Source organism: Spinacia oleracea, chromosome 4 (genome assembly GCF_020520425.1).
Source record: "Spinacia oleracea cultivar Varoflay chromosome 4, BTI_SOV_V1, whole genome shotgun sequence".
Taxonomy (NCBI): Eukaryota; Viridiplantae; Streptophyta; class Magnoliopsida; order Caryophyllales; family Amaranthaceae; genus Spinacia; species Spinacia oleracea.
In genome coordinates this window covers 167124039-167148950 of record NC_079490.1, presented here as the reverse complement: position 1 = coordinate 167148950, position 24912 = coordinate 167124039, and the positions used below count along the sequence as shown (strand labels likewise).

The following is a 24912-nucleotide window of genomic DNA, read 5'->3' as shown; positions in this document are numbered from 1 at the left end:
TTGGACACTTATATTATTGGGAATAAAAAAATTTGTGGTTCTCGATCTACAGTATTTTACTGTATATTTAACTTAGCATGTAAAAAGTAAAAAATAGAATTTATTCAAGGTAAAAAGTGACCCAGATCAAAGATAAAAGTGACCCAGATTAAAGATAAAAGTGAAACCGTCTAAAGATATAGCTTATAAGTAACCTTATTCGAGGACTAAATTTACCTTAACCAATGAAAAATGTGACCCTAACCAATAAACAATAATGTGACCCTAACCAATAAACAATAAAGTGACCTTGATCAAAAGTGATATGTTTGTTATAACTATGACCAGTACAACACCAACAATGAGAATACAACAATACACAAGTGTAATATTGGTAGTAGGCTATGTCACTATGTGGGGTTTGAACTCACACCATGTACAATACTGTACATTGCTCTACCATTTGAGCTAATAAGCTTGAAAATAAGGTAACTTATAATTACAATAAAGAAAATTAATAACATCATTAAGCGTAATGTTCCTGTTTTGAACCGTCACACAATATATTATCGTAGATCAGCATTTATGAAAAGTTTTTGTTATGGAATAAGAGTCTTAAGGAGGATTAGGATTGCACTTGCTCAAATACTCCTACTTTGATCTATTGTCGTAGACTCGTAGCTCATACATCATCTGTCTTTTAGTTGTACCATTTTATTTAAGCCCTGATATATTGATACAATATGACATGCAGGTGAAGTTAAAGAGAAAATAAAGTGTCTTTCAGTATAAGTTCTTTGCACTCTTTAATATTTGAATAACCTCACATTTATTTAAATTTAATATTTTTGTAGAATCTAATTGCAACCACTAAACAATTTTTCTTTGAAAAAATAATAACTTTAAACTATTTATTGCAGAATAAATATTGAAGTAACCTTTTTTTTAATTGTTGGCTTTAAGAATCAAATGTTTAACTACTCTGCAATGTCCACTTTGAAATTATATACCCTATGTCTATCAATATTAATGTAGCATTTGAAAAAACTTAATTTAAAATAATAAATAAGTCAAGATTGATAAATAATATTAGAATAAAGGAATTGCCAAAATTTTAATTACGGAGTACAAAGAAAGAAAATAAGCAAAAATAATTGGCCCATGCAGGGGTCGAACCTGCGACCTTGGCGTTATTAGCACCACGCTCTAACCAACTGAGCTAATGGGCCTTGATATTTTATAACATTTTTATTTGTCTAGGCTATAGAATAAAGAAAGGGATTGAATCTTATATTGTACAATCCCAAGTTGGTTCTTTGACAATCCCAAGTTGTTACTTGTTACCATGTTTAATTTGGTGCTTGTAAACGCAAAAAAAAAAAAAACTATTTTAAATTTACCGCTTTTAGAGAAAAAATATAAAATTAACGATCCTTTTTACACTCTTTCTCAACAAGGTTGACTATGTCCTTATTTATACTGTTTTTTTTCCCTTGTAGAGTACGATCTTTCAATTATGATGACGAAAACTACTAGTATCTAAGGCCCTGTTCTTTAGAGCTGAACTGAATTGAATTGAACTGAACTGAACTGAACAATAAATAATAAATAATAAATAATAAATAATAAATAATAAATAATAAATAATAAATAATAAATAATAAATAATAAATAATAAATAATAAATAATAAATAATAAATAATAAATAATAAATAATAAATAATAAATAATAAATAATAAATAATAAATAATAAATAATAAATAATAAATAATAAATAATAAATAATAAATAATAAATAATAAATAATAAATAATAAATAATAAATAATAAATAATAAATAATAAATAATAAATAATAAATAATAAATAATAAATAATAAATAATAAATAATAAATAATAAATAATAAATAATAAATAATAAATAATAAATAATAAATAATAAATAATAAATAATAAATAATAAATAATAAATAATAAACAATAAATAATACTAATAAATAATAAATAATAAATAATAAATAATAAATAATAAGTAATACTAATTAATAAAAATAATAATAAATTATATTAATTATTAATAAATATTTAGTTATAAATAATAATAATAAGTAATATAATAATATAAGTATAAATAATAAGTAATATAATAATATAATAATATAAATATAAATAATAAGTAATACAATAATATAAATAATAATATAATTAATATTAATAATAATAATAATAATATAATTAATATTAATAATAATAATATATTATAATAATAATTATTATTATTAAAATAAATTAAATTAAATTAAATTGAATTGAATTGAATTAAACTGAATTAAACTGAACTGAATTTAATGCTCCTGAACTGAACTGAACTGAACTAAACTGAATGCTCCTGAACTGAACTGAACTGAACTGAAATGAACTGAACTGAACTGAACTGAACTGAACTGAACTGAACTGAACTGAACTGAACTGCCAAATAAGTCCTGAAGCTGAAATTAAGCCAAAAAGAACAGGGCCTAAGTGTTTGATTTATAATGTCATTACCTTTGATTCTTAGCTACATTGTTTGATGCATATGATCTTGGTTATGGCTTAATTAGGGCAGCTCAAAGTTGTACTAATGAAAGCAAATGTTTAATGTAGATCATTAGCAAACCGGAAAGCGACTCCTCTCTTCATGATACATATGACATGCATGTCTGCAGTCTGCAGTCTTAAACTAACATTCAAGGCTCATCATATAATATAAGCATGCCGTAAACTTAGTTCAGAGCAATCAACATATCAAGTTTCAGCTACACTTGAGTACTTGTTAGTAGGAAAGGCAATGGGTAGGGTTTGGCAATATCGGTACCTGGACCCTAATTTGTTGACCTATATCCATATCCTACCTTTATCCTATAGGGTCTAAAATAATAAGACTCTTAAATGGACCCTAGGTCTAATAGGGCATGGGTATGATCTACGGTCTGGAGCGCGTTCGTGTTGCCTATTTTTTCTATAACTTTAATCGATTTTTTTTCTATATCCAGTCATTTGTAATGCGCAAAAAACAATACAAGTCAAACGATTAATTTGACATTTTAAAGCAAATAAATCCTAGTACCTAAAATCATCCTTGTCTTCCTTAAATACGTTATAATTTAAAGTACTAAGGTCACAAACTAAAATATCTCAAGTTCTCAATTAGACAACATCAATTTTAGAGGTATCTTTGACTTGAGTGGTAGTGTTGGATAATGGTTAGAGGAGACTATGAGAGGTTTCTTTGACTTAGTGAGTGGTAGTGTTGGATGATTAGTAGAGGAGTAGATATGACTTTGTGGATTGCTTTAGGGTTTTGTGTTATTTTTATATTTTATATTTATTTTAATAAAATTTGAGCTGGTTTAGTTTAGGGTGTGGGTAGAGTATGAGTCTTAAAGGTCTATGGGTAGGGTTTGGGTCTGAAGAAAATGGACCCTTACCCTATTTGATACATCATACTCCTATAAGGTCTAAAAAATTAAGACTCATATCCTAATTTTGGAGTAGGTTCAGACAGGGTCTGTTTAGGGTCCTGGACCAGCTGCCATCCTATTTGTTAGTGGTAGGGATGGGCATGGGCTGGATCTGGACCAGGTCTGGTGAGACCCAGACTCATATTTTTTAGGCGGACCCAGACCTGCCCTAGATCCATTGAGTCTGGAAAATTCAGACACATACCCAGATCCAATGGAATGGGTCTCGGGTCAAAAATGGGTCTAGTGTTATTTTTTTATTTTTAACATTTTTTCTTAGAAAATTTTCATGTGCCATTAATTTAACCGTCATTTACCATCACATATTCACATTCGATACATAAAATATCACAATTTGCAAAATAGTGCCAAAATACTAATGCAGGCATGTATCTAATTAAACGATTTCTAATTTCTAATAATTGACCGGGTCCATGGGCCGGATCTGAGAATATTGGACCCAGACCCAAACCCGTTTTTAAACACATGGATCCAGATCCGTCCCAGATCCATTGGATCTCAAATAATTTGACCCATACCCGCAAAAATGGATCAGGTCCAACTGGGTCTGGACCATGTCCTAGACCCATGCCCATTCGGTTAGTGGTGACTTGATTTATGTCAGATACATCTATATACTCAACATAATTCGTCCGAAATTGGACAAAAAAATCAGAACTTCCTCTTTCTTTTAAGCAGAAATGGTATGTAGAACAAGTAATTACAGCAAAGAGAAACACACGAAAACAATGTGAAATCTTATTATCAAGTACCAGATTACAAAATGTTAAACCTCGTCTTACAAAATTGTACTCCCTCCATTCCCTTTTGTTCTTCTCCTAAAGAATGTTGGGTGTGGTTTAAGAAAACTGAATCTTGGTTTGTATTGGGATATGAGTAATGATTGAGTGTAAGAATAATGATTGGGTGTAAAGGATTATATATTTAAAATAAAGTAAGGAGAGAGAAAATATTAAAGAAATAAGATAAATAGGAGATATTTTATTATTAATAACAAAAAAACCAGTTTAATTCAAACCAGAAAAATCAAGAAAAATCAAACCAAAACATTCAACAAACAATCAAGAATTTGACCAAATCAACAATCAAGAATTCGAACAAAAAAACCAAGATTAAATTCGAACAAAAAAACCAAATTAAATTCGAACAAAAAAACCAGATTCGAAATCAACAAATCAACAAACAAAACAAACAATCAAGAAAATTTGACATAAATAAAACCCAAAATTTCGGTACAATGAACCCAGAAGTTCGACATAAATAAACCCAGAAGAAAATTTCGGTACAATGAACCCAGAAGTTCGAGAAAATTACACCCAAAATTCAACCCAGAAAATCGAGATTTATTCAACCCAAAATTAAACCCAGAAATTTGACCAAAACAACCCAGAAATTCGAGAAAAAATCAACCCAAAATTTCGACCAAATCAACCCGAAAATTCGAATTAATCAACCCAGAAATTCGACGAGCAATTCAACCAAAATTAACCCAAAAATTCGACCAAAATCAACCCAAAATTCCGACCACAGTCAACCCACAAAATTCAACCAAAATCAACCAAAAAAATTCGACCAAAATCTAACAAATTCAACCCAGAAACTCGAACAAATTCAACCAAAAATCGAGCAAACTTCAACCCAGAAATATGAACAAATTCAACCCATAAATACGAACACATTCAACCCAAAATCAACCACAAATTCGACCAAATTTAACCCAAAAATCGACCAAATTCAACCCAAAAACTCAGCCAAAAAATCGACCAAAATTAACCCAAAAATTCGACGAAAATCAACTGAGAAATTCGACCAAATTCAACCAGAAAAATCGACAAAAAAATTTGCCCAGAAAATTCGACAAATAAAATACACAAAAATAAATAAAGACCCACTTGATCCTTACTATCACTCACGATTTTAAGGATTTAGAGGTCAAATTCGACCATGAAAACTCTAGATCTAGAGTTTTTATGGTCGAATTTCACCATCTAAAGCCATTTTTTCGTATTCTACAACTTCAATGGAGGGCGGCGGCGACGGAGGTTTGGTTGTAGTGGTGGCGGCGATCTCAATTCCAGATCTCTGAAGAACAGAGAGATGTTTTGGAGGAGAGATAGTGAAAATGAGAGGAGGAGAGAAACAGAGTAAGGAAATGAAGAGAGAGAGAGAAATCAGAGAGGTGAGAGAGAGTGAAAGTGACGGTAGTGGGGTGGGGTTATGGGGGATGGGAAATTAATTAAATAAGGGTGGTGGGGAAAAAGAGGGTGGAAAAAGGGTAGAATCTTAGGGTTTTTTGGTAAATAGTGGGGAATCTTAGGTTAAATTGGTAAAAAAAACTATGGCCAAAAATAGTAAAGATTCAGTAGGGAAAGAACAAAAAGAAATGCTAAAAAAGGAAATGGGAAGAACAAAAAGGAATGGAGGGAGTATTACATATATATTTAAGTTGCTTTGTTTAAGGTGTTTGCTTTCACAAATTCTTATTTACAAGGGTTGTACAATAAATATTGTACACTGAAGTAAAAGTTAACTCAAAATGCCTAAAAGTCAAGCTTATATATGTAAAAGTTATCTATTTTTTAGTGATTTTTTTTTCATTTTAATAAAACTTATTTCTTCAAAATCACTAATAATATATAAAATTAATCATATAACCCTTTAAAATGTTTATCTATCAACTTTTTTTTTACTAATATAAAAGTTAATCAAAATTAGGTTAAAGTTACAAGAAAATGAGTAAAAGTTATATTGGTGTACAATAAATTTATTGTGCACCTTGTGCGCGCAAGACCTTTTGTTTTTCTTTTTCTTTTTTGTTTTTCTGTTACTAATTGTATAGTAATCAATCTCAACATACTTAACAAATGGACTTCTTAACAGAAAAAAAAAAACAGAAAACGTAACCAGATTTGTATATATTACTGTCTCTTTGTGGGTAGGGTTTGGGTCTGAAGAAAATTGACCCTTGCCTTACCCTATTTGATACATGATCTACGTACTCATACCCTGCCCTTACTCTTACCCTATACTATAGGATCTAAAAAATTAAGATCCATATCCTAATTTTGGAGTAGGGTCTGTTTAGGATCTTGGACCAGCTGCCATCCTATTTGTTATTGGTGACTTGATTTAGGTCAGATACATCTATATACTCAACATAATTCGTCTGAAATTCGACAGAAAATCAGAACTTCCTCTTTCTTTTAAGCAGAAATGGTATGTAGAAACAAGTAAATACAGTAAACAAAGACACAAAAATAATGTGAAATCTTATTATCAAGTACCAGATTTCAAAATGTTAAACCTCGTCTTACAAAATTGTATTACATATATATTTAAGTTGCTTTGGTTTTAAGGTTTTTTTTTTCTTTTTTTCTGTTACTAATTGTATAGTAATCAATCTCAACATACTTAACAAATGGACTTCTTAACAGAAAAAAAACAGAAAACGTAACCAGATTTGTATATGTTACTGTCCTTTTGTCTCATGGTCTCACCCCATAGGTGAACTTGGATTTGATGAAGTTGTAATTGGTTTCCCTCGTCCCATAGTAAAGCCTCTAGTACCATCAGGCATTCGCGGTCCTTTATTGATTAACTTGGTTGTTAATGTATCATATAACAAGCTTGCACCAATTGTATGTGTAGGTGATGAAAGCAATCCGCGATCATTTAGACATTGAGCGCGTCCTTTGGTTTTAATACGCCCACGCGGTGATGCTAGTTTTCTTAACACACCAGATGTTTCTTCACCCTGAAATCATCAAGAGTTTGTTTTACCAGGTAAGAAGAAGAGATTCTACTGAACCAACATCTATCACAGGTTAACTTGTGTTGGTCAAATACAATCATCAAGAATGCCAATTAAAATGTATATCTATCTTTTCGAAAATGATAAAGGTCGCATGTTAAGCCGTGTCATAATGATGACATGTCATGCTTATGTGTCGTGATTTAAATTGGAAACTAAAATATTTAAATTATATAACCTATTATATATATTTCAAAAAAAAGGTAGGAAAATCTTAATATTCTAATTTGTTTCCTTCTCTATATCGATTACCTTATTTACATATTTTCATAGTAAAAATATTGCATTGAAGTAAAAATATTGTGATGACACAAACCTACGTGGCGCCTATATGTACCAATTAGATTCCAACACGTAAGATTGCGACAACTAAATGTTGTCGCAACTTGCGACCTTTATCATCACCCCTTCTTTTAGGGTGAAAGTTTGGTAGAAAAACCGAAAACCGAATCGAATATTTGGTTCGGCTTTTTTCTATTCGGTTCGGGTTTTTTCTATTCGGTTCGGTTTGGACTAAGATTTTTTTTAAAATTGGTTTTACGGTTTGGATTCGATTGAAAAGACTGTAACCGAACTAAAACCGAATAAACCCAACTTGGCTAAAAAGTATAATAAAGGACGGAAAATTGGCTAAAAATAGGTATAATATAGGTCCAAAAATAAGTCCAAATGAAATGCCCATGAAAATTCGATTTTATGTTTTGGATTGGACTGAAAATTAAAAATCAGGTTTGATTTGGTTTAGATTAAAAGGTTATTTGGTTTGGATTCAGTTTAAAAAAATGAAAATCAAACTAGTTCGGTTTGGATTCGGTTTGGGCCTTAATCCAAACCGAAAATCGAACTTTCACCCCTATTAGTGGCATCTCGTAGTAATACAAAAACATTGCATTATAATTACTTACAATACTGTTATCTTTAACCAATTCTGAACCATTTGTTTGGGGAGTTTCTTTGGGAGATTCAGCATGAGGCGATTCATCATCATCAGTTATAAGCATATCAAAGTCGGACTTTCTGGTCTTCAAGATAGATTTTGGCTGCAATTTCAAATTTCAGACATTATAAACTAAGATATATTTGCAAACTGCAGGAATTTGACAGTAAACTTATAGTATATTGAAGGCGTTATTGATCAGAAATTCAGAATATATACCGTGCATCTTAGCATCACTCTAACTCGCATTCCTTTTCTCCAGTTTCTTTCATCATTCAGCTTTTCAGCCTGAAAGTGTGTACATCAATACTTAAGTATACATAAGGCCCTTGATAGAGTATAAAATTAATCTTGGGGTTTCAACCACCAGCTTAAATTTTTGGTTGAGTTGGTCATTTGACATGTTATCAGAGCAGGGCTTTCATGTGAAGGGACGTGATAGAGTATAAAACTAATCTTGTGCCTTCAACTATCAGCTTAGTTAAAGCCCCAAAATTAGTTTTATACTCTATCAGTCATGTTTTTGTTGAATTTTACAACAGTTCAGTGCAATTTAGTAGCATTTAGTTCAGTTCATTTCAGTTCAGTAAAATTCATTTCAGAAGAACAAGTTCTAAGATAGGTTTATACTCCATATATAGAAAATTCATAAGCACATACCGCCTTTTCTGCAAATTCAGCAGTCTCATACTCCACAAGTGCATGAAGCTGTCATTACAAACACAGAACTCAAAATACAAGACAAACTTTCAACATCCATAAACTGTTTGAAAATCTCTTTGATTAATCGCGTTTTTATTACCTTGTTACTGATGATCATAACTTCATTTTTGGAACGAGAAGGATTCACATCTGGAGGATGGCACAACCTAATGGCCTTCACACTGTTTTTATGCAAAAATTTGAAGAATCATTATGAATGTATAAGTGCTAAACATACACTAATTAGAAGATTAACCCAAAAAATACAGCAAGATAGGAAAACTGACCTGCCAGCTACACTAAATATGTTTTCGAGATTCTGGTAAGAATGATCATCAGGCAAATTCTCAACCATCACAGTACGACACTGCAGATTATATAAGCTCTCAATTAGTCATCAGTTTCATCCCCTTACCATGTTCTGTATTCAAACCGTAACTAGAAAGTTTCTCGTGTCCTTTGCTATAATCGTAATAACTGGAAACATAGATGGACTCCTTATAAATGTAACATATGTTACATCCGTTCCTTAAAGTTCTTTACACTTACTATTTGCACGGACTTCAATCCAAAGTTTAACTACTGATATATCCAATATATTTGCTTGTGAAAAAATCTTATTTTGTAAAAAGTTATATTTTGAAAATATATGCCGAGATCTATTTAACAAGATCTAGGACTGTAAATGAGCCGATACGTTCCGTAACAACTCACGAACAAGCTCGGTCAAAGCTCGTTTATTAATTAATGAACGAGTTTGAACAAAAGTTTTAGGCTCGATAAGTAGACGAGCCAAGCTCGAACAACATCATGTTCGGCTCGTTAATGTTCACAAGCGCTAGTTTATAGCTCATTAGTTACTCTTTGTTAGCTCGTTTGTAATTCGCTCAAGCTCGAAAAAATAATTTAGTGGAATAAATATAAGTATTTCTGACCCTTTAATGTCAAGAAATATATACTAATTGTTTGTTGGTTCAGTGGTGATTGGGGCTGAACTTGGTAGGGAGGACCCGTGTTCGATCCCCCGCAACAACAATTGGGAGGGGACTGGATCCTATCCACCCAGATCTCGCCCCGAATCCGGATTAGCCCCAAGGGTGAACCGGGTGCTAACACCAAAAATGTCAAGAAATATATAAAACGCAAGCGAATCTATCATGTAGTATAATATCAAATAGAATATTCCAGTCATACATATATTTTTTGAAGTTTCTCCTTGATTATATAATTTAAATCGATTTGACTATTTCTTAAAGCTCGAGCTAAACGAGCGAGCTCAAGCCGAGCTCGAGACATTCTGGTGCTTAGCGAACAAAGCTCGAACAACAAATTACAAAGCTCATTAAGCTCGATTAAGCTCAAGACAAGCTCGAACAGTGAAAATTCTTATCAAACTTAGCCTGAATAAGGTAAAAATCGGATCGGCTCGGCTCGTTTGCAGCCCGAAAGATCTTACATGACAATGTTCCGAATGTATGTAATAGTAAGAATTTACCAAAGTTTCCGTACTTTAAACACATATTCCGATGTGTAAAAAATTTCAGGAACGAAGGTAGTATTTCGCATAAACCGTTTGAATTGAAAATGCAGCAACAGACAATCACATATATACAGGAAGAAAATTAGTACCTGGAGCTCATCTTTGTAACTTTCTGTAAAGGGAATCCTTCTTTTGACCTTCTTATTGTCCTTACTAACAATCTTCAAAGATTGTGACAACAAAAACCGAACCCAAAAATCATTAGTACATGAACAAAAATGCAAGTTTCATAAGAACAAATTTTAGGCGATTAATACTAACAAGTTTCTTAGATGAGCGAAATGCTTGAACGAGCAAATGGTTGTCTGTAACCAGGGATTTGATCTTCTTCATAGATGCTATGACTGGAATTGGAACTACAATGTGTAACACATAAATCAATCAATTAATCAATGTAAGAATTTGCCATTTTGATTATTAGTGTCTAATAATGATACTTATGAATTGGTGCTTACCATAACCTTCAGGATCTTTGCTTACATGTTTTGCCATTGTATCATTTGCCATTAAGCTCAAATCACTGAATAGGTATTCCACCTGTCACGTTCAAACAAGAAAATCGACCAGGCTCTTTTTATACGGTAATGGAAGATTCGAAACTGAAACCTATTATACACAAGTCTTCAATCTTCACCAATAGTCTAAGACCTCATCGGTAAAAAAACATATGTAGTGACATTCAACATGAACACTTTCTACCATGACCAAAATGCATGCTTGACCTCACTCTATTCCATATTTCTTAATTCTCATTCTATATAATTTGTCATTTAAGATATCAATGCACGATTACTTGTTCGTGACAAATGTAATACGAGTTGTATATTGTACCATGTGACAACCTACCTATAAGCAACTATACATATATAAAGGTACGGCATTGCATTATAAGGATATGTATAACCAGTGGGTGTGTGTCATCACTGCCCACAAACCGTGACACAACATGACACAAAATGTAGTTCTGCCACTGGTTATAACAAGATTGTTTGATAAACAAAAGCGTAACACTCATTATATTAACAATTTATAGATGATCAATCAGAAACGATAATATACATATATAACAAAATTAAATCTAACCTGTTTGACGATCTTTTGTTGGAGATCGTCATTGAGCGAATTCGACCGGGACAAGTTCGGGTGAGATCGGGGAGAATTGTTAGAAGTGTGCACCGGACTCGAATCGTTACTATTATTGTTATTGTTATTGTTATTACTATGATTATTATTAGTAGTACCATTAGTAGTACTACTACGAGGAGAAGGAGGCGGAGAAGGACTAACGTAAAACCAATCCGCCGAAGGAGTTCCCACAACATGATCCCCGTCTTGCAAATATTGCACACACGGGTAGAAATATCCCGTTGATAACACCTGTGGATTGCTATAACTACTTGTTGTACTATATGATCTCGGCACGAATTCCGCCGCTTGCGCGTTGAATTTAAACCCGCCTCCACCTCCACCTCCACCGCCACCTCCACGTCCGTTATCTCTATTACTATTACCATTACCATTACCATTACCATACTTTATTTCTTTTTCCGGACTCCTCATTTGCTCGTGTGACATTCTAATCAATCTCCACACTTTTTTGTTTGTGTTATTAAAATCTTCTAAATCCTAGACACTTCTCAATTAATTCCTAATGATTGTTTAGATCTAAGAATTGTAATTTTTTGTGTTCTAACTAACATATACTTTCTCGCACTTGATCTTAACTTAGTTTGTTAAAGGGTTACCAATAGTTGCGAGGGAGTAATAATTCGAGATCATATAATAAATTATAATTATTTTGATCTAAATTATTAACATATGGATCTCCTAAAGTTTAGTAACAGTAATTTCGACAATTCATCCACATTTCCCCCTATTTATGAGCAATCTGTTGTCATCTCTCTACTTCTCTTACCATTCTTTGTGTGTTTTCCTCACACAAACACTCCGTAACTCATGCTTTTGACCATTCATTTCCAACACTCTATTCTCATTGTTTTTAGTTTTCTTTTAATTTAATTTATTTTTTGAGAATTCTCATTTTAAAAAAAATATACTTACAAAAGTGATTATCATAAAACACCCCTCTATTCTTTAGTTAACTAGTCTTATATGCACGCGATGCGTGCAAGTATAAGAATAAGATTTGTGCTATTACATTTAAACCTGAAATAACATGTAAAAAATATAATATAAATGCGATGCGTGCGAATATAAGAAACATATAAGTTAGATATAGTCGAACGCATATAAACAGATTGATTAAAATTGTAAGAATTTATTTAAGAGGCTAGATTGATTAAAATGTTTTTTTTGGGCTTTTCCTATTGGATAAGTTGTCATTATATTCTCCATTTTATAAGTGTGTAGGATATTTTAGTAATCCAAGGAAGATACCAAATGTGGATTTACTAAAATAACCTCACCTCTTCACTTATATAATAGAGATTCATAAAATACCCTTAATTTTCTAAAATTCGCCAAATATTCCCCATTATTTCACAAAAATCCAAAATGGCGTTAATTACTATTTTCCATTAACTAGGTTAACAATAGCGGTCTTAATTAGGGATGATACCGAGTTTAGGACCCTACCTTAGCCTAATTTTAACGGACCTATTCTAATTCGGAGGAGGGTGTTTTAGTTTTTTTTTTTTAAACGTTATTGTGAGTTTGATTAGAGTATGTGCCTAGGATTTATCGGGTCGACCATGCAATGTGGCTCGAAGTCTGCCCCCGACGGCCGACCTGTCCCCATGGAGGAAGTATATGTCAAAAGTGGCTTGTGTTCAAAATGGACACAAGTGACTCAAATCAACAAGTGATTATAATCGATACTAACTAATTTGTTATTAGTACAAGTGGATGTGTTATTGATATACCAATATGCTACTCCCTCTGTTCCTAAATAAGTGTCACATTTGGGTTCCGGCATAGTAATTAATAAAATTGTAAAGTGTGTAAGAGTTAATGATTGGGAATGTTTTTTTTGGGGAAAGGATAAAGTAGATAATTGTTTAATTGAAGTACAAATAAAAGTGTATGTGAGGATTGAAAAGTGGAAAAGTGTAGAATGTATAGTAAAAGTAATTATGATTTATAGAAAAGTGGGAAAAGTGTATGAAAAAATGTGAAAAGTGTATGGAAAAGTGGGAAAAGTACATGTTCAAAAATAGAAATGTGACACTTATAAGGGAACGCTAAAAATGGAAATGTGACACTTATTTAGGAACGGAGGGAGTACTAATTAGTACCAATAAGAGTCAATTGTGTTATTGGTACTTACCTACTTTGTGAGTCTGCATTGGTATTTGTAAGAGATTGTATTGGGTTACTTGTGTTCGATTTGGTCACAAGCCACTTGACATTTTGATAGTCTCGTCCACTTGAAGCCAATTTCAGATCTTTTGTGAGGCGGGGGCGCCTGATCGTTTGACGAAAATTTAATAGTGTATTTTTAATTTCAGCCCTTTCTATAATTTGAGTATAATCGTATAAATTTCATACTTTCTCCGTCCATTAATACTCGCACCGTTTTGACTAGACACGCTTGCAAATGCACAACTTTGACCACCAATATCTTAAACTACATATTATAAAAACTTATAAAACTATTAATATTTTGAAAATATATATTAAGATGAAGCCAACAATATATTATATACTAATATTTATTTTCATATATTAGAAATAAAATAGGATCAAAGTGAATTATGTGAATAATACAAAAAGTCAAAACGGTACAAGTATTAAGGGACAGAGGGAGTAACATATTATTTTATTTTTCTACTTATTTTCATAAACTGTTCAAAATCTGTCCCTAGATGAGTTAATTCAGCACTAGCGATGGTCTACATACTGAAATACTAATGCCATAGTTTTGTCATCAATATTTAATTATATAAGTAAAAGCTAAAATATCGTATAGTGGGCCAAGAACATAACGGAGTGGGCCGATTCATAAACTCATAATGCAATTCGTCCATCTACCTGATAAGTGAGCTGATAACTTAAGACAACATTTTTATCTTACCACGTTACTCCGACTCCAGAGTAGTAGTGTTAATCTTTTCGTCTCTAAAATAATGTCCTGTGTTTTACATTTTAGACCATATTTAAAAGATTGTTCCATTCCGCTTTTGTTAATATGATAATCTTTCGGTACTATCCATTCAATAGAGTTTATAGAGTTAAAATTTATCGAATGGGACCATGTTTAAGAGGCGGAGGCAGTAGCACTTAAGGCTAAAATCGCTATTCTACATTAAGTCGGAAAGATCTGTCAGAACACTACAAGAATTTGTATTTTTAATGACAACCTAATAACTACGAGTTAAAAATCCCGTCGCAAAAGTTTTTTACGACGGGGCTAACGACCAAATAAATACGTGAACAACCGTCGCAAATGTCTTTTACGACGGGTTAACGACGGGATTTTCCAATTAATGACGGACCGCTTTTACGGATCCACGACAGGAAATTCCGTCGTTAATCAACGACTATTGGCCTTTAACGACGGAATTTCCCGTTGTTAATGGTACAATTTCTTGTAGTGGAATCAAATCGTAAGATTTTACGAATTTGAGAAGATCCTATGATAAATTTGTAAATTGTTACCTATTTTTAATCGACAACACTTAAAAATAAATTGTTTAAATTAAAGCATTATATGCTCATATATACTAACCTTTAAGTTATCACTGTAGTATTAGATCGTTGTACAATAAGATCGTAAATCGAAAAATCATATACTATAATTGGTCGTATATTTTGAAATCATAGAGTTTCAAAATTCTAAGATTCAAATCGCGATTTTAACTAACCCTTGTTGTACTCGAATATAAATGCAGGAGAAATCAATTAGAGCAAGAAGTGATTGGAAAGAAGTTCCATCATTTTGAGTCACATGTAACACTTAAATTGAACTCTATTAATGTGTATTAATGGGAAATGGCCCCCCTTAGCTTATCTATCTAATTGTAGGGTCATTGTATCTTTGTATTCTTTTCTCAAAGATTCTCCAATCTCCTACCATCTATCATTAAGCTTTCTGACTGTGACTGATTTGTCTTGCATCTTCCATTCTTACCGACTTACTATTCGAGGGTGATTAGCAACGTTACAAATTAAACAGATAAGGATTATTAGGAGAGAGGTTAGATTACAAATTTTGTCTTAAATCAATAACTAATCATGGATGTTTATCTCATGTCATACTTCGTTATAACATAACTGTCTCTCATATGATATTTTATCATTTATAATAAACATATTATCCTCAACACGTACATATTCTTAACTTTGATCCAGATGTTAGTGAAGTGTGATTATGTGACAATTAATTCCCGATGCAATTATTCAACGAAAAAATTGACATTAACAGTTCTAATAATGAGTGGATCGCTTTAAAAAGTCTCAACTTTTATTAACTCATATCTCATCTTTTAAAGATATCATCTCATAACGGTACTCATGCATGGAAAAGAGACAAGAAGCGAATATTTTTACACGAGGTTCTATCTTAAAGCTAATTTATTGACAATTATAAAAAGCATAGGGCCTTGTATAACTATTGTATCAATATATGTATTGCCATTTTTTTTTTTTTTGGAATAGGTAAGAAGAACGACCATACTAAACCAGCACCTAACACAGGTTAACCAATCCAGCTACGCAAGTCATCGCTTAAGTCACTTTTAAGCATATCGCAGCTGATGGGGCTCGACCCAGTGACCTACAAATCATAAGGTGAGTTCCCCACCAACTCAACCAATTAACTTATGTTGGCTTTTATAGTGCTCCCTATTGAGGGTTGAGCCCTATATTTACAAACACTCGTACATGGTATAAGAGCTCTAGAATTTCACGTAAGAAGCATCATATATTTTTATTTCTAGTCTTTGGTTCACGAAACATCCTACATTCGACTCCAAATGCTTTCTTAGATAAACAATGATGTTACTTGTCAATTACTTTTGAAACTAATCATGGCTTTTAAGACATGCTTTTTTTCCTCTTCTTTACGTGTAGCTTTATGATGAATTGATGGGTGAATAATTTTGTAAGAGATTTTAAAAATATGATTCTAATTAAGGGAGTGGTCAAAATGAGATTGCTTTAATTTGTGTTGGTGGTATATTGGTGTTAAGAATTAAGCATATTCTGCACTTGTTTAGTTGGTGTTAATATCAGATTATATTGGTTTCTACTTTGTAATATAAAGGTCAACTATTACTTTGAGATGGTGATCGATGAAGGATGAATTACTATATTTAGACCAATCTCTGAATTTAGTAAGTTAAAACAAATTATTGTTAGTCTCACCCTTGATAATACACTCACTGCAAAAAATTGTACTATTAACGACGGGAGATCCCGTCGCTAAAGGCCAATAATCGTTGATTAATGACGGGATTTCCTGTCGCGAACCCGCCATAAAAGGGGGTCGTCGTTAATGTAAAATCTCGTCGTTAAGCCGTCGTAAAAGACATTTGCGACGGTTGTTCCCGTCTTTATTTGGTTGTTAGCCCCGTCGCAAAGGGCTTTTACGACGAAATTTTTGACCCGTCGTAATTAGATTGTCGTTAAAGATACAATTTCTTGTAGTGACTTATTACAAGATAGTGGGGGTAACTGGCCCGTTCAAACTGATCGGATTAATTAGGTAGAGTCTGAGTCGGGTTGGATTGGGTTGGCCCATTGCCACAAGGGGTTGGTTTATAGGTTGAATAACCTACTTAATAACAATCTTTATGTTCACCTAAATATTCTAATGTCTTTTATTTGAAAGGAGACGTAAAAACTTTGATGATCATATTTTATTTATTTTTCAATTTCTTTACAAATCGATCATTTAATAAATGTAATTTTTTATTTATTAAACATTGGATAGAGTTACGATAGATTAACATGTTAAACTCTTTGTTAAAAAAAAATTTGAATATTCTTGGGCATATATAGTAGACTTCATTCACTACATTCGAATTATTCATGAAGATCTAATTACATATCTTCTCATTACACTTCAAGAAAATAAGTTAGAGCAAGAACATATAGATTTTAGAGCAAGCAATGTTATGAAATATAACCTTCCCATACAAGTTATCCTTGTATGTAGAGCTGTCAAAACGGTTACTCGAGTCGGGTCCGGGTCTGGTCATCTCGGGTCTCGGGTCATGATCTGGTCGGGTCGTGTTCGGTCATTTTATCACCAGGTGCAGGTCGGGTTCAGGTCGGGTTCGGTCGGGTTGAAAATTTGTCGGGTCATGTCAGGTTATTTTTCCGTTTCGGTATAAATCGGGTTCAGTTCGGGTTCGGTCGGGTCTTTTTCTAGTCGGGTACAATTACGGGTTCGAGTCTTAACGAGTCGGGTCAAATTCGGATCGGATAATTACCGGGTCGGTTAAAAGTCAGGTCGGGTTCACTATCGTGCACGGGTTAAGACCGGGTGAGATAGCTATCAGGTCTAGTCAAGTTTTAACCTTATAATTAACTATTATAAATTTGGTTAAATTTGGTTTAACGCTTTTCACTTGTTCTAGATTAGGTAATTATAAAAAATAATATTAACTTGATTTAAGTTATTATTTAATTAGTCAATGACAAATCGGGTTGTCAACATGTCGCGTAAATTTAGGTAACGGGTTGTCACGATTGAGTCAATAACAGGTTTCACCGGGTTATAATCGGTTTCGGGTGGACATCGGGTCGGGTGTTGAATCGGGTTCGGGTCATTATTCCGTCGGGTAAGCTCACTCAATTTTGTTATCGGTTATATTTCGGTCGGGTGTCAGGTTCGGGTCCGGGTCATGCATTAGCGGGTCGAAACCGTTCGTCGGTTTTAACGGGTTGGTACGGTCGGGTTACGGGTTTCTTATTTTAACAAAATATCGGGTCTCGAGTCGGGTCCGAGTCCTTAAAAATACAGGTCAGTTCAGGTCGATTTTTCGGGTCGGGTCAAATTTTGACAGCTCTACTTGTATGCATCATGTGGTTGGTGACTAATCTAAAGATATTATAAAGAATCCGATCCAACTAAACACAAATTTCAGCCCTCCAACACAAGGAACGAATTTAGAATATTGACTAACTAGACTTTCTTAATTGCTTTAGAATTTAGAAAAAATATGCTAGCATTTTACACCGTTCCTATAAATTTAATATTTATGCAATCTTTCAATACCTTTCTCTCATACCGTCACACATTTATTCTAAATCCAGGTGACATATATTTTACATTTACTGATACGAGAATAAAATTTATGCGAGTTAAGCTAATAAATGGGGTCTAACCTTTTGAACTTTTCACCGTTTAGGACCTATACCTTTTTTTTCACCGTTTGGGACCTCATTCCCCTTTTCCGGCCAAATTTAACTATAGTACATTAAAAGGTTAGGTCCTTGGGTTAAAAGGTTAAAGTAAATCAAAAGTTTGAGGACTAACCTTTTCGTTTTTTCACCTTTCAGGACCTAAACTTTATTTTTTTTACCTTTTGAGACCTTATTCAAGTTTTCATGTAATTCCAATTCAATTATTAAAGTTTCTAATTATTAACATATAATAAGCTCAAATTGAAATAATATGTAACTTAATTCATAAACTTAGCCCATATATAAATTGATTTGGGTATCAAATAATAATGAATAAAGAAACAAATACTTATTTACAAGCTGATCATATTTTATATATTTGGTTATGGTGTCCAATGACAATAGAAGAATTAAGCAATTTATATACTCCCTCCGTATTTATTTAAGGGATACACTTGCCTTCTCCGGCCGTATTTATTTAAGAGATACACTTGCTTTTTTAGCAAATTATCAACCCACCATCTAATTAAATAATCTATCTAATTTATCCTATGTCCCACCACCCTATTAAACAAATAATTTTATAACTACACTCCACCCCCCACACCTCTAAAATGATATGGTCCCCACTTATTTTACTTATTAAATATCTACCCAACCCCATTTGTTTTATTACTTTATTTCATTCAATTATTTTTCTTAATACTCGTGTCCGGCCAAGTGTATCCCTTAAATAAATACGGAGGGAGTAGTAGAGTACGATATTCATACAATTATACTCAAAGGTTTACGGGGATGGTGGAACTAAAAATACACTACGGAATTTTCCGCCCCGGGACCCAAGTTGTTAGGAAGATCTGCCATTGATGGTATATCCTCACAATTATTTGTGGTTTGTTTGAAGAATGTTAATAATGTCCACACAAAAACGTAAAAATAATAAAAATAGGTTAATTTTAAACGAATTCTGATTTTGATCACAAGTTAATATATCATACTAGTTCTTGATTGTTTTATGAGAGTAAAGACAATTGGATTATTGATGCTCATATTTGATGAGGTACTTAAATGATTTATGCTTAACTCGATAAAAATTAATCAGCAATTCCGAAATAAAATTTCTGACCTCAAATTTTCTATATACATATTCAAATCAGTTGTTATTGGATTACGTAGATTAAGTTTCAACTATTAAAGGTCTTATAAATGAGTAAACATTATCTATGATGTTTGGAGAAGAGTACTATGAAGGTTTAATTGTATGATGGGGTTTGGGAAAGATGAATTATTATTATTATTATTATTGTTAAATATATTAATAACAATTATTACATAATAATTAATAAAAATAAAAATATTAATAACTATTATTATAATTATTAATTTAAGCGCTAACTTTTTTTTTTTGCATTTTCTGATTTTTTTTTAATAGTAAATAACGTTAGTATACAAAAAATGGATATGAGGTCCCAAAAGGTGGAAAAAAAATCGGGTCCTAAACGATGAAAAAATAAAAAAAATTGGACCCTAACCTTTGTCTAAATTTATTATTTGAGTGATAGTATGGTTAACAGTGAGTTAAACTATGGTTAACTGGCCGGAAAATGAATATGAGTCCCCAAAAGGTGAAAAAAAAAAGGTTGAGATCCTAAAAGGTGAAAAAACCAAAAGGTTGAACCCCAACCTTTAGCTTAACTCAAATTTATGCGGTGTATAATATTCGTAGGACGCAGAAAATTGTCAATTTAAAGATAACTTTTTTTTCCACCACCATCCAAAAAATTGCTTTGAAGTACTATTTGGATCATATGGATAATAACTTTGATATTCCTGGTGAGAAATAGGGGTTTCTATATTCATCCAAATTAAAAAAATACAGGTGTCAACTATATAGTCAACCTTTCACCAAAAAATTGTCCAATTCCAACCAATTTCACGCCAAGAAATAGCACCATCACCCGCAACGTGGCACCTGTCTGTTGGCTAAGATTCTTTTTATCAACCAGAATTGACATCCTCAACCAATATACCATTGTGCAGAGTATCTGACATCATTCACAGATAACATATGCTTCAACTGTTTAGATCCCATTTAGAGGATTTGCAAGAGTAATTAAAAAAGAAATCCGTGAATTAAACCAAACATTATCATCCCACATATATGTTTCTTTTGGAAGGCTATGTTATCTTCCCCTAATTCTTATTGCTAATTATATCAAATTTGATTTTCAAACCAGACCACAAAAAACAAAAAATACTCCCAAAAAACAATCAGACCACACTAGACCAAATCAGAACTAGAAACTAAAAAATCAGGAAGCTGCTACATGTCCCCAAGTATCAAATAGTAACATACTTTGGGCTCCCATTGGTTGTTGTCATATAAGCAACCCCACATGGGATTGAAATTTAAATCTAAAATTTCAAATGGTATTTGAATTTCAAATTTTAGACCAATCACAGACCTTGTGAAGAGAACAAGGTCTAAGTTGTCACATTATCATTTAACATCATTACACTGTCAATGCAAAACTAATCCAGGATAGATGAAGTAGCATATAGTTTGTATTCTAATCATATCCTTCAAGAGACCAGACTAGACAAGAAAGCAATCAGACCAGGCCAGACTAGAAACTAGAAAATAAGACCAGACCTTGTGAAGAGAACAACGTCTAATTGTCACATTATCATTTAATATCATTACACTGTCGATGCAAAACTAATCCAGAACAGATGAAGTAGCGTATAGTTTGTATTCTAATCATATCCTTCAAGAAGTGGAAACAGAATAAAGAAGCATCATAATGGCTGAGCAATATGATTAATCTATACTTGTAAAACACTTCAACAACACATGATCTTCAACCCCCCCTCTATCCCCCACCAAAATGCTCTGTTTTCACACTATTTCTCTCTCTAGTTCTCACCTGGATCTTGATAATTATGCCGTTACAGTTACAAATCCGAAAACAATATTACTCAAGAGATACAATGACAAAGATCCAGGGGAAACTACACTCCTAATCCTGCAAAAATTCAGTTCCATCTCAGAATCGCCCTCTTTCAAGCTTCAACCTGAGTCCGGGTTTATTGGTTGTATAATTTTTTATCTGCCAAAACTTGATCTAGTTATACATTTGCCTATACATCATCATCCTTTCCAGATATGGCTTTCGGATTTCTCATCATCATCATCATCCATGCTATCACCTCCAGTAGTTGAGGTCTCCCCTGTAAGCCCAGGAAACTGTAGAGGACCTTCAGGTGAAGCAGATTGTGAGCTACTTGGTTTTGAGGATTCACTGTATTGATCCTGAGCTGTCCATGAACCACTCAAATCCTGCCCGGATTTGTTTCCTGGGGTTCCTGAATCATTCGGGACTCGTCTTGTATGAAGCCTGTATTTCTGCAATAGTAAAAAAAAAAACCAGACAATTTCTTAGTTATATGCTTAACAAGTTCATCAGTAATTAATTCAGTGTAGATCATTCAAACTTGGATAAAAATGGTTTGAAACTCACTTGCAAATGGCTCTTTACTTCATCATTTGTGAGACCATCCACCCTCATCAGCTCCCTGATTTGTTTCGGAGTTGCCACTGCAATCAGATAAACATAAAATAAAAAGGAGATGAGTGGGAATCCAAAAGAAAAAGGCATGAACAGCAGCTACAAATTAGATTGTTGTTCATAGAAAGTAGTCACTTTTAATTTTGAAAATCAACCAATTGAATTCCATCTTCTTAATCTTCACAAAGTACAGTTAACAAGCTGAAATAAGCCAATTAAATGAACTAATCCCACCATCTTGGCCTATCAGGAGTGGCAATAGACACAAAACAACAGATAATCCATTCCCAAATTCGAAACCCAAATGAGTACACCAATATAAATGACCATGAAAGTTCACATGTTAATCCTGTAATCTGAACATAATACACCAGCAAATGATTCTGAAAAACCTTGAAAAACAGTCAAAACTTCATACAAGAAGGTAAAAGAAGTTTAACTACCTTGTGGACCGCCAAGCTGAGTCAAAGCATCAACAAATCTCCGGTGTAATTCCGGTGACCAACATCTTCTCTGTTTCCGAGCAGACGACTGCTGATGAGAGAGTCGTCCACTGGATGCAGGAGACGAAGAATTCAAAGCTCTGTTTCCCCCTAGTGTAGGATTAAACACCCTGGTAACTGAATCCTCTTCTGGGTTATTATTGTTCATTCCAGGCACAACCAAAGTAAGTCCTGAAACTTTTACATCATCCTTGTCAACTTTCCTCCTCAACTCAGGGAAAGTAGTAGTAGTTGTAGGATAATTATGAACCAAAGGTGCAAACCCTTTTGATTCTGTCCTAATTTTACAAGGATCATACAAATTACCCCCCACAATTTGATTTCTTTTCTCATCTTCCTGCAAATACACAAGTAATCAACCAATAATCTTAGATCAATTACTCTGTCATCATGATTATCCAATCAAATTTCATTGAATTAGTGAATTCTTTTTACCTTGGGAGATTCTGAAACATAGTTTTGTCTTTGATTTTGGTTTGAATTGCGAATCAAGTGAGGTGCAATAGTATTAGTAGTTAAACCATCTGTGTTCCATAGCTGAACCGAGCTCATCCAATTCGTCTTGTCTTTCCTAGATGCTTCTTCACCAGTTTTGCTCAATTGAGTGTTTTCATCACGAATTGAATCTTTCTTCATTGGGATAAACTCTTCCAACACAGGTTGATGAGCATTTTTAGTCTTGTACTGGGATGATTCTTGTTTTAAATATGAAATTGCTGCACAGAATCATCATGTTCATCAAATTCTAGCTCAATCCAAAAAAAAAAACTAAATACAGCTACAGGAAATCCACAGAAACCCAAAAAAAAAACCAATTAAAAAAAACACACACATTCATCAAACCCACCAAAAAAAAACGAAATATAATTCAATCAAAAGAACCCATTTCTTATCAAATATACTCGTGAATAACTAGTTTCGGATCCTGTCTAAGCGGAAAAAATAATAGAAAAATGAAATCGGATAATAGAAACAAACCATCTTTAAGGAGAAGCATGCAAAGAGGGAGTTCTCGTTTAAAAACTTCAATCTTATTCAATTCAGCTTCTAACTTCCTAACAAAATCATCCACTTTATCTAATCTCTCAGACGAATCGCCGATCATCGAGACTTCACCGAGAAACCCATTAATCGTTTCAGAAACGTAACTGGGTTTCAAATCTAAACTCAGTTCAGGACATACCAGACCCATTTTTCCTCACAACTTCCTTCGATTTCTTAATTTTTTTTTAATAATACAAAAGAGGATATGAGTGAATGAAAAAGAGAAAAGTACAGAAATGGAGGAAAGGGGGGATAGTGACGGTGATAAATAGCAGAGATAGAGAGAGAGAGAGAGAGAGAGAGAGAGAGAGAGACAAAGAGGAGAGGGAAGGAATCAAAGGGAAGAGAGAGAAAGAGAGAGAGAAGATGGAAATGGAAAAAGGGGCAGAAGAAGGGAGTGGTTTGGGGATGAAAGCTGGAAAGTTGGATTGAAATGCGAAGATTCTGTTTTGGTGCATCGCCGATTTTTCACACTCCACCAGGATCGCGTTTTCGTTTTTTTTCTTTTTTTCTTTTCTTAAATTTAATTCTTTGGATTTTCTTTATTCTATTATTCTTCTTATGCAAGATATTTCCATTCTTGTCGTCGCATATCTATGCCATTAATTAAATTTATGCCAAAAAAAATCTATGTCATTAATTAAATTTTTTATTATTGTTGTTTTCTTGGGTAGGTTTGTAATTTCAAACGTTAAAAGTACTCATATAGTCATATGACCTAGGTTAGTTCTTAGTTATCGATCAAATCATCCTCCATTTGTTCCAATTTAATCGTCATTAAATTTTCACGGTATGGAATACTGTTTATTTTAATAGAAAAAGTAGATGTAATTATTTTAGCTGAGGTTATATTTGGCTAGAAATTGTTCGTTGTATTTATTAACTAGTTTGACTACGTGGTTAAAATTTTGTATAAAAGTGTTTGGTAAATTAGCTACTCACTCCGTCTCTTTTTGTTTTCTACATTTTTCTTTTTGGGTATTTCAAAATGTTC

General features: G+C 32.9%; 2 protein-coding genes and 1 non-coding gene across 3 annotated transcripts; all 3 read right to left on the bottom strand.

The window, feature by feature from the left end:
* Positions 1-1134: 1134 nt before the first annotated feature.
* TRNAI-AAU (transfer RNA isoleucine (anticodon AAU)) lies at positions 1135-1208 on the bottom strand. Its single transcript has one exon. It is a non-coding gene; the product is annotated as a tRNA-Ile (tRNA).
* Positions 1209-6760: 5552 nt separating this feature from the next.
* Positions 6761-12302, bottom strand: LOC110790850 (la-related protein 6C). The gene is made up of 10 exons (XM_021995609.2): positions 11576-12302; positions 10948-11029; positions 10754-10848; positions 10582-10653; positions 9240-9319; positions 9053-9134; positions 8911-8958; positions 8470-8538; positions 8219-8353; positions 6761-7256 (listed from the first exon to the last, which is right to left on the bottom strand). The coding sequence occupies exons 1-10, from the start codon at positions 12065-12067 to the stop codon at positions 6996-6998; spliced, it is 1416 nt and encodes a 471-aa protein (XP_021851301.2). The 5' UTR covers positions 12068-12302; the 3' UTR covers positions 6761-6995.
* A 9154-nt stretch (positions 12303-21456) lies between these two features.
* Positions 21457-24427, bottom strand: LOC110790859 (transcription factor HHO5). The gene is made up of 5 exons (XM_021995620.2): positions 23853-24427; positions 23310-23590; positions 22815-23211; positions 22324-22400; positions 21457-22208 (listed from the first exon to the last, which is right to left on the bottom strand). The coding sequence occupies exons 1-5, from the start codon at positions 24064-24066 to the stop codon at positions 21954-21956; spliced, it is 1224 nt and encodes a 407-aa protein (XP_021851312.1). The 5' UTR covers positions 24067-24427; the 3' UTR covers positions 21457-21953.
* Positions 24428-24912: the final 485 nt, after the last annotated feature.

Bases quoted from the DNA above. Each gene is read 5' to 3' on its own strand.
- LOC110790859 (XM_021995620.2), bottom strand. From the start codon at position 24,066: ATGGGTCTGGTATGTCCTGAACTGAGTTTAGATTTGAAACCCAGTTAC. The intron at 23,591-23,852 runs GTTTGTTTCTAT...GATTCTGTGCAG, and splicing joins CATGCTTCTCCTTAAAGATG to CAATTTCATATTTAAAACAA. The intron at 23,212-23,309 runs GTAAAAAGAATT...GTGTATTTGCAG, and splicing joins ATGTTTCAGAATCTCCCAAG to GAAGATGAGAAAAGAAATCA.
- LOC110790850 (XM_021995609.2), bottom strand. From the start codon at position 12,067: ATGTCACACGAGCAAATGAGGAGTCCGGAAAAAGAAATAAAGTATGGT. The intron at 8,959-9,052 runs GTAATAAAAACG...TTGTAATGACAG, and splicing joins TTATGATCATCAGTAACAAG to CTTCATGCACTTGTGGAGTA. The intron at 7,257-8,218 runs GTAAGTAATTAT...TGATGATTTCAG, and splicing joins TGGTTAAAGATAACAGTATT to GGTGAAGAAACATCTGGTGT.